Here is a 13,870-nt window from a genome sequence, read left to right on the forward strand (position 1 = left end):
TCACATGTGTCGCGTATGCGTGTCATGTTACACGTATTATTATATTGCCATAACGTTATCGATCAATATTCAACAAAAAAGATGGTAGTTCTCACATAAAATTACATGCAATAATATTGTATCTAATACGGTGGGATGAACATTTAAGGATTTGCATGTCACAAAATGTTATACAGACACCAAGATGGAGTAATCCACCGTGCAGTCAATCCAATAACGCATGACAAATCAACAGCCAAAACAACTGGTTTACATTTCTGATACCAAATTTTGCACTTGCTTACGCATGATTTAACATGGGCCCTGACAAACTACATTATTATAGTCCATGACACCTCTACATTTGACACTTCAATCAAACTATTCAGAGACTAAGACACAATACTATGAGGAAAGAACAATTCCGTTATAAGCTAAACAAAATGCATTGAGATGATAAACAAATGTAAGAATATAGGCACCTCGTAGAGAAGAAACTCTTCACCCACTTTGTGCTGCAATCGCTATATCATCCATTGTCCTCTGAACAACTATTTCTGTTGGCTTTAAGCAACCTCGCATCTTTTCATGGCCAAGCTGTGCCCTCTCGTTGTCCCCGAAGCCAAATACTAGACCTCTATTAGTAACTCCAACAGTGTGGTAGAGTCCAGTGCTGATTTGGGTTACATGGTGGGATTTCAAGCTATCGAGGACTCGTGGCTTCATAACCTTGTCAGAGCTTCCTCGATCAGAAAATCCTAAACTACCAAAACCCATCCACCCAAAGGCGAAAACTGAACCTTCATCTGTGAGCACAAAAGTTTTTCTTTTCCTTGCACACACCTGCACGTGTTAGTGGCCAACAAAACTGTCACTAAACTAGTTTTACTGCCAAAAAAAGCACATAAACTCCAAAAATGTGAAATACTGGGTAAGCAACTCAATCAGGCTTCATATCCTAGTGCCTAATGTCTGGTTTGCTATAGCTATTAGTATTAGAAGGGCACATGAAGAGTTCAGTACATTCCACTCCAAAAATATTTTTGCATACTGTTATGAAAGAGCTAAAGCAAAAAAGAAAACAAAATAGCAAATAGATCACTCGATTACTGACAGATATTCGTAATAGAGAAGTGCTAGAGTGATGCCCAAAACAGGTGTTCATGATCCATGATAAATTTAACAGATGTGATAGACATGCTCACTGAATGTAAATCCAAATCAATTTGTGAAATCAGAGTAGCGATTTGGTGGTTCAATAACCAATTGTATGCCATAAACATGACATTTTATTAATCTCAGTTTTAATAGCTAAATCATGGCATAGTCTTCAAATTTATTCTAAACTGTGAGTCAGAATTTAATAAGTATAAATGATACAACAAAATCAAAAATAAAAATTGTAATCAGAAACATTAAGTCACTGGCAGGATGACTTTACCTTGAGACACAATCAAGTGACTGTTTGCTTTGAAGGCTCAATTATTAGGATATTGGGCACGACAATTGATATATACTATTAAATTTTCAACTATTTCATTGGTTCCTTTCTAACTACTACTGAGTATACGAACATTGACAATTGAGACAACAACATATTCTCCTCAGTATTCCTTGCATATAGGTTTGGATATCTATTGCTACAACATAGCTGGAATGGAAAGAAGCAAATATATAGAACCTGCACAGCGAGGTGACCCTTCAGAGTGGCCAACAATTCTGGACTAGTCTTATCATTCTCATCCCCATGGCCTAGGGCGCCGCAGTAGCCTCTACCCCATGTATATACCTGTAAAAATATTTATTTTTATGAAAAAAACATTCTCAGGGATCAATGGAAGTAGTGAGGAACCTGCACCATTGAATTACAATCCAACAATTATCAAAATTTAGAAATGAGACATACATATCCACTTGAATCAAGTGCCACTGCATGCTCATCTCCAGCAGACACACGTAGTATATGAATATTCCTCCTCCTAAATGACTGGATGACACGTGGAACAAGTTCATCATGTTGATCCCCATGGCCAAGGCAAAAGTTGTTACAGGAACCAAATGAATGAATTCTTCCATCATAAGTGACAGCAAAAGTATAACTTGCACCAGCAGATATCTGCACTACATGTCCCAGCCCCTCAAAATATTCAATATTCCTAGGAGTTGGCCTGTCAACAGTATCACCATGACCAAGTTGGCCATGTGTGTTGCTCCCACATGTGTAAACTTGGCCTTGCATTGTAAGAATCACTGTAAAACTCAACCCAGTGGCAACCTGAAAAAACAAATTAATGAACAATTTCATAAAAGAATAGTCCATTTGATCACACGATTAGGTATTCTTTTAAACATCCAATAAAATATTTGGGAACACTCCTGGTTACAGAGCAAATGACACACTAAAATTCAATAGGAAGCAAATTCCTCACAAGAACTCATATGCAGGCATAAACACACACACACACATATATATATATAAACACACACACACACACATACATACATATAGTGACAACTTGGACTTGGATTTAAAACAATGGCAGCAGAAATTCTCAATAAAAATACGCCAATTAAGAACTTGTAATCCCAAAATTTTATCAGAATTTCCCAACAGTGTAATTGAAAACTAAGAGTAAGTCTTTGGCATCAAGGCACTTAATCAACCAAAGATTTTGCTCAACTTTCCTTTGAGTTGCAGTACTGTAAAAATGGAATTATGCTTACATTAATAGCTGCCATCCAATAGGCAGTTTTTACCTCCTTTTTTGTTTTTGTTTCTCAATCAATTGTCAACAACTGGCTATAAGGCTCCATATCTGTTATTGCTACTATTTAATATGCTGAATTAAACAGTCTGTCTAAGCTCCTATCTTCTCTTTTTCCTATTTCTATTTACATTTTTATTTTACAATTAAATCCATTTCTATAATCTGCATGAAGTTGAACATTCATTAATCCCAATCCTTAAAAGACTTTGCAGGTACTCTAAAGCCTACAACACATTCCTATGCTAAAAACGGTCAAAGCACATCCCAAATTGATCATTTTGGAGAATGTCCTTTGTTCTTCATTAGTCAAATTGTCATGATGCACACAGGATATATCCATTCCAAGATAACAATTCATTTCCTTATTGACCAACAGCATTAGGATCCATTTCTCAGCAAGTCACAAAAGTAAACATATGACAAAAATGTAATTTCATAATGTCAAATAAATACTGAGTTCCCAGTATTATCTCACCTCACTAACCTACAAACTATTATTGTTCATATACTAGGTTTTCCTCATCATAGTGGCTTACAAAATAGAGCAAGAGAACTTCTTATTTGACCACAACACAAGATATCTTTCAGTATTGGAAATGGGAGGTGTGGACTACCATGTCCCCATCTATAGCAATACATTTGGACACTTTTATGATGGTGAGTGGAAATGTACCTGCTTGCAGGGTATCCCCTTCAGTGCCTCAATGCGAATAGGCCTAAATATGGTGCGGCCCACTTCTCCATGACCACAACAAAATGATGAATTATCACCACAAGTGAACACCTAAAAAAGAAACGACAAAGTCTGGTCATAAAGTAAAACATAAATAATAATTATTGTAAGTTCATCAATTGCATGGAGTGACTACCTCTCCAGTTTGCGTTACAAATGCTGCATGGTTGTGAGAAGCTGAGATATGGATGACATGAGAAGCAGATGGAAAATTAATGCGGCTGAATGCAGCACACTGAGTTGTATCTTGACCATGACCAAGTACCCCACACAAACTGGATCCACAAGAGTACACAGACGAGTCATGAATCAAGAGTGTATGATATCTTCCTGTGGTTACCTGCATCTGCATATTGAAAATGCATTTGAACGAAAAGGTGACGCAGATCTGACGTGCTTATTCAGAAGGCACAAAACTAACAAACTATAACATATATAGCAAACTTTCTCTCAGAAAGAACCCTCTTATACATGAAAAACATTGGAGATAAAATGGTGCAAGTCTCGTATATGGAAAGCATTGAAGTTAAAATACTGCAAGTCTTATGACAAAGAAATCATCACAAAGGTCATAACTTGGATTTCTAATATCAAGCTCGAGGTTTGGGCATTCATGGCCCACACAAAGGCCAATGCACAAACATCAGAGCTGAAGAATAATTCACCTCTTACTGGTGCAAGTCAGTATAACACCAGCTATACCGATACCATATTGGTTCGACAAGATGTCAGCCAGAATCGGCCCAAGATTTTTACCAACAGTTCAAATCATCCATAAAGGTCAATTAGCTTGCAGGTTAAGCCCTTTGAAATTATCAAAAAATTGACTGAGATCGTAAGATTGGTGAATCAGCTAAATCAACTGGAGCAAGTTGGATATAGCCTGATTGACTGGTAGGTGTCAGGACCACTTCGATCACAGAAGTCCACTGAAATCAACACTGATCCAGTTAAGTTATGGTTGATCTCAATGGGAAAATGGGCAAATACCAATATAGCTAACACAGTTAACCAATTAATTCAAAGGCTAAATATGTTTATATAGGATAAAAAGGAGTGACTTAGTCTCTACAAGCATTATTATGCCAAATGGAAGACAAAATGTCAATGAATTATCGAGAGTTCTATTAAAGTTGGCATAGCCCAATTTACTAGTCTTCAAGAGTATAACAACTTAGCAACAGCACTTCAAAATTCAACAGCCTTATTTGCCTTACAAGTTGTTCAACATGTATACTAATCCCAGTCAAGTATATAATTTGATCACATAATAGCAACAGCAATTTATGAGACAAGATGAATTTATGTATCAACAGAAGTCATACGTTGCCTGCTGACGTCTCGACACTGCAGGAAGACTGCTCCACAGACTGCAAGAACCTCAGAACCTTCTTCCAATTCCCATGACAGCGACCAAGAAGGTCTGTACGTGCACTCTGTGGGAGAGAACCAAATATAGTGTGTGTCATACAAATGTGGAATGCAGCAAACTCAACCATGGACCGGAATTTGTTGGGAAGAAGCCCATGAGCACCACTAAACATTCGACAAGTTGTCTCCAAGCACGCAAGGTCGACAGCACCTAGACGCCCACAGCTCAATATCTCCAGAATTAAATGCGCAGGCAGCTCTTCGATACAGAAGGCACGACTGCGGTCGGCCATTGAAAATACCTCTCTTTCTTGATCCCCTGAACCCAAAACAGAACCCTAACCTCTCTTCGAATTGTATTACAACAAGATATCCAGCACTGATTATGAATCGCCAATTCTTACCAAAGATACCTTCCTTCACGCGCTTATTGGATGCTACAAGAAGACAAAATCATCTAGAACCGATTCCAAGCAGAAAAATACGGTTTTCGGGACCAATAATTGCGAGTAACGAAACAAGGAGTAAAAGATTAAGAAAACGTCCGACGGAAGGAGCATATACGAAATCAAGCAAGCGAAATTGACGTTCGCAGATCGTGGCGATAAAGCAAGGAAAAGAAGCATCAGAAGTTTCGGTAGACACCAACAGCCGCAAACCAACCCTTAATTCCCCAACCCAAACGTGATTACCCTCGAGAACTCAAGCAGAACAACACCAGATCGAAGCAAATCGACACTAATCGAAGCCGAATCAAAGAGAAAAATGCTCAAAGAAGGGCGATCAAGGAACAAACTAGAAGAAACAATCTCACACGAATTCGAGTCAGAGAACTGATATAAAATACGCACAAGGAAGGCATTGAAGAGAGTGGAAGGAGGAGGAAACGGAGAAAGAATCGCCCCTTTTACCGACCTCCGCCTTTTTTTCGCTCCTCCGTTCTTTCCACCGAAATCAGTAAGAGGAAAGAAAAGAAAAAGAGGGCAGAGAAAGTGAGTGTGAGAGAGCGAACGATGACGAAGATTTCCACCCGGTCATTTTTAAGAAAAAATCGTAAAGGACGGGCGAGGAGCCATCGGAGCCGTCCGTTTGGCGGGGCAAGCTGATCGCGACGTGCGGGGGCCGTCCACCACAGTCTTTGGAACTTACCGGAACAAGATTTTAGTGCTTACTCCTCGAGTAATTGGCAACGAAGGTATGTGGCGTCCGATGGTCGGTGTGCGCAGGGAGCCTAGTCACCTCTGCGCTGGACGGCACAACTGAAGCTTGTCACGGCCATCATGGCGCGACGAACCAACAGCAGCGCGACGCGCGGGATACGACTAACCGATCCTTGTGAAAAGGCAAAGCGAGGGGAAGGCTTCGGTAGAGGCCTGAAAATAATGGAAATTTTTTTTATTGGTTAATTAAGTTAATCTAAACAATAATATATTCAAATCAGAACAACTTTCACAATGATTCATAATTTCAACTATAGCAATGCAATTGTGATCATGAAAATAATCTGTTGGAGCAGTGTCTCAATCAAGAACACCTGGATTATATATATGACTTACAGATGGATTATATGACTTACAAAAGACATCCATAGAACACCTGTTTAGAGGCTGATTTAACATATTCAAGGCCCACAGAATACAAGATACTTATGAAAGACATCTATACTGTGAAAATTGTAAATTATTTCTTGATACCAAAAACAACAATGTATCAATGGGAGACGATTCTTTAGGTGGAACTACTTCTAAAGAAAAATGATCCGATGTAAAGTTTATTTATCTGAAACAGGAGCCTGGATCCTTCAAATAAAAACCAACAAGTAGAAGCCTAAAATAAATCACACAAAAATTAAGCATTGAAACCAATATCCAGAAAAGAATCCAAAAGTTCATTGAACCAATAAAAACAATTTAATGGCTTATTTACATCATATCCTTCTATTTGTGCATGCTTTGGAGATATGTACAAGCATCAGCTTTATAACTTTTATTACATTTTAAAATTTATAAGAACGATAGAATATGGATTTACACTGACTCCTAAAGAGGCCATAATAATCAAGTTTTAAATGTTAGATGCACATATTACAGAGAGATAAAAAAGGATCTCAAATCAATGAGACTATTATTTCAACAATCAAGCAATACCAGGATAAAGTGTTTCCCTTTCAAAGGCTTAACTCCAACTTCAACCAATCTTCAATCCAGAAGTTTAACTTGTGCTGATATATTCACTGACATTAATACCTGTGGGCCAGATTACAAGTTATTGATCTATGGACAAACAATAAACTCACAAAGATCACGAGTCTTTCTTTATGCATTGCTCAGAATTTTGTCGTGATCAAAGGAAACGGAAAAAGCAAAGTAGGTAATAGTCAAATATACACACTAATATCTTTAGCATATCATTTAGATTAGTACAAACAACAGTGTGATGGTAATAACATCCACCCGTATGTCCTTTATTAGCAAAGAGCAAAAGGTTACAATACCAACTTTAAAATTAACTAATATATGCTTATCATAGAAATCGATCACTAAGGGTGCATCTTGGAGCCAAACTAAGGATGCTTCTTGGCAACATGGATGAACAGGTTCAGTGACGGAAACAACTTCCAAACTTGCATAAGACAGACCATATGCGTTGATCCTAGATCCCGAATTGGTGGGATCCTTATGCACTAGGATTTCCCTTTTATAGTATATTGATCATAAAAAAAGTTAGTATATGACAAACTTATCGTTTGAAAGCCCCTTGTTCACATGGGGTTTTTGTTCTATCAGGTTGGTATATATTCATATTCTAATGGGAGCAATTTTTTTACATTTAAACATATTCCAAGTTACCGTGTACAATTTGAGCTATGTCAAGTTTCACTTCAATAGATGAAGTATGTCATGCATTTCATGAATAATGGGTATGGTATATGGTCAAAAAGTAATAATGAGTGAAATTTTAAACTCGCTGCAGCCACAAATACTATTGAAACAAAATGTACGTTATGGGTGCAATGTTCTTTGAATGCTCATCTATTACCAACAAGATTTACCACGAAGTAGATAAAATAAAATGTGATACCATCAAATATTATTCCTGGATATCATTATAATATTCTTTAATTGTAAGCACTTAATGAGCATTTGCAACAATGCCAAATAATAAAATACCAAGTAATAACCTTTTTGCAGGTGCCACCTTCATAATAATTGTGAAAAACCATTATATATGCCTGAAATTTACTAGTTCAAGGAGAAGGAATAATCATAATTGAAGAACCAAACAGACATTAGAACTGCAACTACAGCATAGGCAATGCACCAGACAGCCGTGGCAAACACTAGTTTTAGAAAAGTGGAGTATGTCATCTCACCTGTCAATCAGAATTGTGCTTGAGAAAAACTGCGGAAGGTAACTCCAGTTATTGCAATACTCAATAAACCATATGCTACTCAGAATATTTGATATCCTTTGAGTTATAAAATATTACAAAGACTCTTCATAAAATATAATTAAGTAATTTATTCCAGCAAGATCTAGAAAAATGTCTTATTTGTGTATAAACGCATTAGGCAACATCATACAAATTTGGATATGCTTTCGCTTCGTCATGTAGTATGTTAATTGTGTTGTGGCATCTTATGTGGAGGTGTTAGTTGGTCAATGGCCACTGATACCCTTAACCATTGTATAATCGCCGGTCCATATAACCACAATAATATTCTAACATCAACACAAATGATTCTCCTATTGTCATCCTTAATCGTCCACAACCTATATGCCAAACATTCTTGACTTGTCAATAGATATATTATCTCCAAGAAAAAATAATCACTCGCCTTATAAACCCAACATAAACAAGTCATTTCAAGCAAGTAATTTAATTCTTCGGCTCAATGACGATATCAATATTTCTTCACGAGAAAATCATTGCCAGGCACAATCAGAATAAAAACTTGATTTCTAATTGTTAAATCATGAATTAACCTTAAATTTCTATGTCCTATGCTAAGGCAAGTTACACATAAGGCATTAAGGATGCTGTTTTATGACTCTGACTTGAGGTAGTCATATGAAAAGTAACTTCATGATAGATATAAATACCCAGTTTGATATTACTTATAATAAGCCGTATGTGTGATATCTTTATATGGAACTATATTTTTCCTTCTACTAAAAGAGTATAGTGTCTAAGCGTCTACACTTATCCATTATTTGGCTCATCATTGGGAATCCGTGTGAAACTGCATAACTGGATACATATCTTGCACTCGATTTACAGGAACTCTCGAGTGCCAATACCTCTAGAAACCAGGACAGGTTAAAAGAATTGCCTAAGAAAAATTAAAATAATGAGCAGCATTAGCATGCAAAACGCAACATCAGAATCAGCATCACAAGCTAGTTAAACAAACAAAAGTCACCACGAATCATGCAGAAAACTCTCTGACTAAAACTCATTAATCATGCCACCTGAAACATATGATTTGATGACCAAGTGTGACAAAATCAGAGATATAACATAGAAAGGATAACAGCTACGGCAAATGTTGTTGTACTGCCAAACAACAACTAAGGCCAATGCTGAGGCGATTAAGCCCAACCGAATGTAACAACGGACCCCCGTCAAATCATAGCATCTCAATTACAAAAGGCCCAATTTGTCAATGCCAAACACTAACCTCGTATTACACGATCGAAATATGCAGTCGCGATACCTAGTTTCTCCACAAGGTCTCAATCTGAACACTCAAGATTGAGGCTCATATCACCACATGTAGTCACCACGGAGTAGGAAAACCTACTTTGAATTTCTATTCGTTGCCAAGTCTAATGCAATAACGGAGATCAAGTCATGAAAGTGTCCTTCGAGTAAGGACAAGATCGCGGCATCAAAATTCTCACGCAAACAGAAGTCCAAGAAGACTCACCAAGAACCGGAAAAGAAGGGAACGAGAAGACCGAGCGTGGAATCGATAAAGGGAAATGCATAATCTGGAGTTGCTTGCCGATCGCCGCCAGATTAAGGGACAGCGGGAGAGAGACTGAGAGAGAGAGAGAGACTCGGAGAAACCTAACGGTTTGGCACGGGACAAGCGCACAGTACCGGAAGAAAGGAGATCAGCCCACTAACATATGGTCGTTGGGACAAAACAAAAGACAGATTTCTTGTATTCATATTTATATTTATTAATGATTACATAATTCTGTATTTAAAGTCATCTCAAATCCAATTAAAATAATCTAAATTGATTTAAACAACTCGAATAAACGTGGAAATTCAAGAAAACTTGGTCTGCTATCGTTGTCACCTAACAATAAAAGTGTTATATTTGTAATTTTGACACTATACAATTTGAACTTAACTCTGAACTTAGATGAAATCAATTTCATGATTTCACCCTTCAATCTGATGGTCACTTTTCTCCTAACTCTGATATTGCAGGAGTTGAGTGTGGACACCGGAGGGTTTTAACAGCCATTATCCATGGAACGGAGAGATTTGGCTCACGCTGTTCCCAAACAGACGCAAACGTTGACTCCCGTGTGCGCGACGAACGTTACTCGGTATCAGCCTTCGCCTTTTAATTGCGTTGTTTGCCGTAAATCCTGACCAATCTTCCCGAATCACGAGGCGCCGGTGGTATTTCTGAAACTATCCCCCAACTTCAGGCTATTCTCGTAGTACTGTGTCGTCGCAGCACCCGATACCGCAATTACCATCATGTCCCCGACGAGACACGCGGCGCCTAATTCCTCCGTGAGACCCGCAATTAGTAGAGCCCTAAATAACGGTTGGAAAGCAGACATAGCCGTCACATGACCTTTAATTCGGTAAGCTCACATTCAATAAAGCTTGATGGGAATTGACCCTTCAACTAACATGCGTTCCTGAATCCTTCTGCCGTCTTTAAGATTAGAACCATGACGAAGAGGTGTAACAAAGGTGTCATGCTGCGAAAGAGGGGAAGGAATGCACGTATCTGACCCTGTTCTCGACGAGGCAGTAATTAACCCCAAACGGAGCTGTTCATAAAATTACTCCCTTTCTGCAGTGTGACTTCCAAAGCTTGTACGCTCCCCTGTATAGGAAGCTAGGTTTGGACTGGCATCAGTGGTTAGGGAGAGCAAGTATTATTATAAGGAAAGAGCAAACGAGCTCCCCTGGTCTATATAAACGAGCCCCACACTGCACTCAGAGTAGAACAATGGCTTCTCGCTTCTTCTCTCCTTTCTCCTCCTGCGTTCTTCTTATCCTCTTCTTCTTTTCGTTCTTTGTCTTCTGGTTCGACTACGGTGACTCACACCCCGTCTTCGACCCGCATTGGCACCCGGCGACCGCGACCTGGTATGGCAGCCCCGACGGCGACGGCAGCGACGGTAAGTTCACCTACCTGTGTCCATGGTTACCGGCTAGGGAAGCTAGTGTTTTTGTTGCATGCATGTCAGCCGTTAGATTAAGGTCAGATGGCTGGGTGTTGGCATCGGTGTGTGGTCGTCGACGTCTCTACCGTCGCGGGCTTGCGAGCAGTGGAGCATGGCAAGACCTGCAGGAGTCTGCGGCTTTCTCGCCGTCGCTTGATGCGTGTCGGGTGAGGTGTGGCCAGTGAAGGTGGAGCGACGCATGTGGAGTCAGCTCGGTCACTCTCCTTTGGGTTTGGACGGTTCGTCCAACTTGATATATGCACGCATCTCACTGCATTTGGTAGTCAAAGATGAGGGTGAAAAGAGAAGTATAATACGATCCCACGGCCATTTTGATCTGCTTTTATCGAAGAGGAAAATACTTCAGATTTGTGGGAGTGGCAGACACTAGAAAAGTGCACAGACGAGGAAAAGCCGAAAGAGAGCAGAGCATATCAATCAGCCAATTGAGGTCGATCCAATATATTATAGGGAATTGCTACTGAAAAGGCACGCAACATGGTCTGAAACAAAGCAGCGAGCAGAGGTTTTCTTTGTGATGTGGGGGAGTAACACTGGGTTGTGACTCGCTGTTGGCAGGTGGGGCGTGCGGGTACGGGTCGCTGGTGGATGTCCGGCCGCTGCGGGCACGGGTGGGGGCGGTGAGCCCCGTGCTGTTCAAGGGCGGACAGGGGTGCGGCGCCTGCTACAAGGTTCGCTGCCTCGACCCGGCCATCTGCTCCCGCCGCGCCGTCACCGTCATCGTCACCGACGAGTGCCCCGGCGGGTACTGTGCGTCCGGCCGAACCCACTTCGACCTCAGTGGCGCCGCCTTCGGCCGCATGGCCGTTGCCGGCGAGGCCGGCCAGATTCGTGATCGCGGCGAGATCTCCGTCGTGTTCCGCAGGTATTCACCAGAATGTCTTACTCTACTCAGCGCTTGGTTTGCGGTAAAGACTTCATATGCGCTCTGCCTGAGTATATTCTTCTCTCTCTCTCTCTCTCTCTCTCTCCAGGACACCGTGCAAGTATCCAGGGAAGAACATTGCCTTTCATGTAAACGAAGGATCCACAAACTATTGGCTTTCGCTTCTCGTGGAGTTTGAGGATGATGATGGAGATATTGGAGCCATGCATATAAAACAAGTACAGTTTCTTACCTTACTGCTATGTATTGTTGCTATCTATCCATCCTGTAGTTGTTTGAAGCTGCTTCTCCAAGAACTGGCAGATTTGTTATATCATCTACAAGCTGTCTGTGGCTAAAATACTTGGATGAAAGCTCAGCATTGCTTTAGAATGTCGTGCTTTTCTTCAGTTGACTGCACACTTAGCCTCCTTAATGGATGAACAGTAATGCCTTAAGACATGTCCCAGTGTCTGGTTGCTGTCTGCCAATTCTCTTCAAACAAAATGGTAACTGTGACCTTTCCTCTCACTAGGCAAATTTTTCGGCAACTATTAGATATAGTATTTTCCCATCTGCAAGTAGGACTCTCTTGTATTAAAAAGTGTGTCATGTGGACTTACATTACTTGATTACAAGTCATCAGAGCCTAAAACGAGTCCCAGAAGTCAGAGTCAAACTTAAAGGAAGTCCTGTTGCTGCTTTTGATGTGGAATGCACTCAAGCCAAGTTCTAATATCAACTAAAGCTTCTTTGTTCTCCATCCTCCTAATCTCTCTCCATCCTCTGTGTTGACTCAGAACTCAATGTGATCTATGAGACTATGCCTAGTAAGTTCAAGTGCATCCATGGACAAAAGTGAAGGGGTCCAGATTGAAGAAAGTCTACATTGTTGGTCTTAATCTTGTTTATTCTCTCTTGCAGGCAAATTCCGTGGAATGGCTAGAGATGAAGCACATATGGGGAGGCAATTGGTGTTTCAATGGGGGGCCTCTGCAGGGGCCCTTCTCGGTGAAGCTTACCACATTAACCACCCAAAAGACCTTCTCTGCCCGGGATGTGATTCCAAGTAACTGGTCTCCCGATGTCACCTACACCTCTCGACTTAACTTCCTTTGATCGAAGAGAACACGAGCTCGGTGGTCTTACTGCAAGATCTCTTATCGTCTCTGTGTACATGTCATAGTAGCCCTCTCCGAAGGGGAGAGAGAGCGCCTTAACTTGTTTGATGTCTGTGTGTGCTTGTAAGGACCCCATCTTTAAGATTTGAATGGGATCCTAAAAGTCCTCTCAAAGGTGATGTTTCAGTACCTTACAATCAGTTGACTCTTGAGGCTGTGGCTTACTTTCACAAGTGGGAATCACAGGCTTTTACATTCTTGTCTGTCGACTGTGCTGCTCATTCGCACATGGTGGATCTTTGAACAAAGGGGCCATCGTCTCCGGTGGTGGGACAATTTGATGGCAGACTTCACACTGCGAAGAACCCGAGACTTGACTTCTTGGATGAAAGATGGAACCTCTCATCCATCTGTGCTGTGTTATGCTAATCATTACCGGCATTATAACACGAGAAGGTGCTTGCTGTGTTAAATGCCCCTCCGGAACCGTGATGGCTAGGACAACCGCCAACCAGAGCAAGCCACGAACACTCACTTTCCTGCTTCTGCATCTTTGCGCTGACATTTAAAACCATCGAGTGGAACA

The 13,870-nt window shown here is 40.5% G+C and overlaps 2 protein-coding genes across 5 annotated transcripts; one reads left to right on the top strand and one right to left on the bottom strand.

Annotated features, from left to right (window-relative positions):
• Positions 1–228: 228 nt before the first annotated feature.
• On the bottom strand, positions 229–5,861 carry LOC135583114 (PH, RCC1 and FYVE domains-containing protein 1-like). 3 transcript variants are annotated; one of them, XM_065151293.1, is made up of 8 exons: positions 5,703–5,861; positions 5,256–5,288; positions 4,806–5,170; positions 3,617–3,826; positions 3,421–3,531; positions 1,886–2,254; positions 1,661–1,768; positions 229–822 (listed from the first exon to the last, which is right to left on the bottom strand). In XM_065151293.1, the coding sequence occupies exons 3-8, from the start codon at positions 5,142–5,144 to the stop codon at positions 481–483; spliced, it is 1,479 nt and encodes a 492-aa protein (XP_065007365.1). In that variant the 5' UTR covers positions 5,145–5,170; positions 5,256–5,288; positions 5,703–5,861; the 3' UTR covers positions 229–480. The 3 variants fall into 3 exon arrangements, with proteins under 3 accessions (XP_065007365.1, XP_009400285.2, XP_065007366.1); XM_009402010.3 differs by having other exon boundaries at positions 5,767–5,819; XM_065151294.1 differs by lacking the exon at positions 5,256–5,288 and having other exon boundaries at positions 5,767–5,784.
• A 4,969-nt stretch (positions 5,862–10,830) lies between these two features.
• Positions 10,831–13,837, top strand: LOC135583117 (expansin-B16-like). 2 transcript variants are annotated; one of them, XR_010496662.1, is made up of 4 exons: positions 10,831–11,232; positions 11,857–12,163; positions 12,273–12,993; positions 13,088–13,227. XR_010496662.1 is itself a non-coding variant. In XM_065151778.1 (4 exons), exons 1-4 carry the CDS (start codon positions 11,061–11,063, stop codon positions 13,280–13,282), a joined length of 804 nt encoding a protein of 267 aa, XP_065007850.1. In that variant the 5' UTR covers positions 10,831–11,060; the 3' UTR covers positions 13,283–13,837. The 2 variants fall into 2 exon arrangements, 1 of the variants encoding a protein (XP_065007850.1); XM_065151778.1 differs by having other exon boundaries at positions 12,273–12,402; positions 13,088–13,837.
• The last annotated feature ends 33 nt before the right edge of the window (positions 13,838–13,870 follow it).

The sequence above is a fragment of the Musa acuminata genome, chromosome BXJ3-5, assembly GCF_036884655.1.
Source record: "Musa acuminata AAA Group cultivar baxijiao chromosome BXJ3-5, Cavendish_Baxijiao_AAA, whole genome shotgun sequence".
Lineage (NCBI taxonomy): Eukaryota > Viridiplantae > Streptophyta > Magnoliopsida > Zingiberales > Musaceae > Musa > Musa acuminata.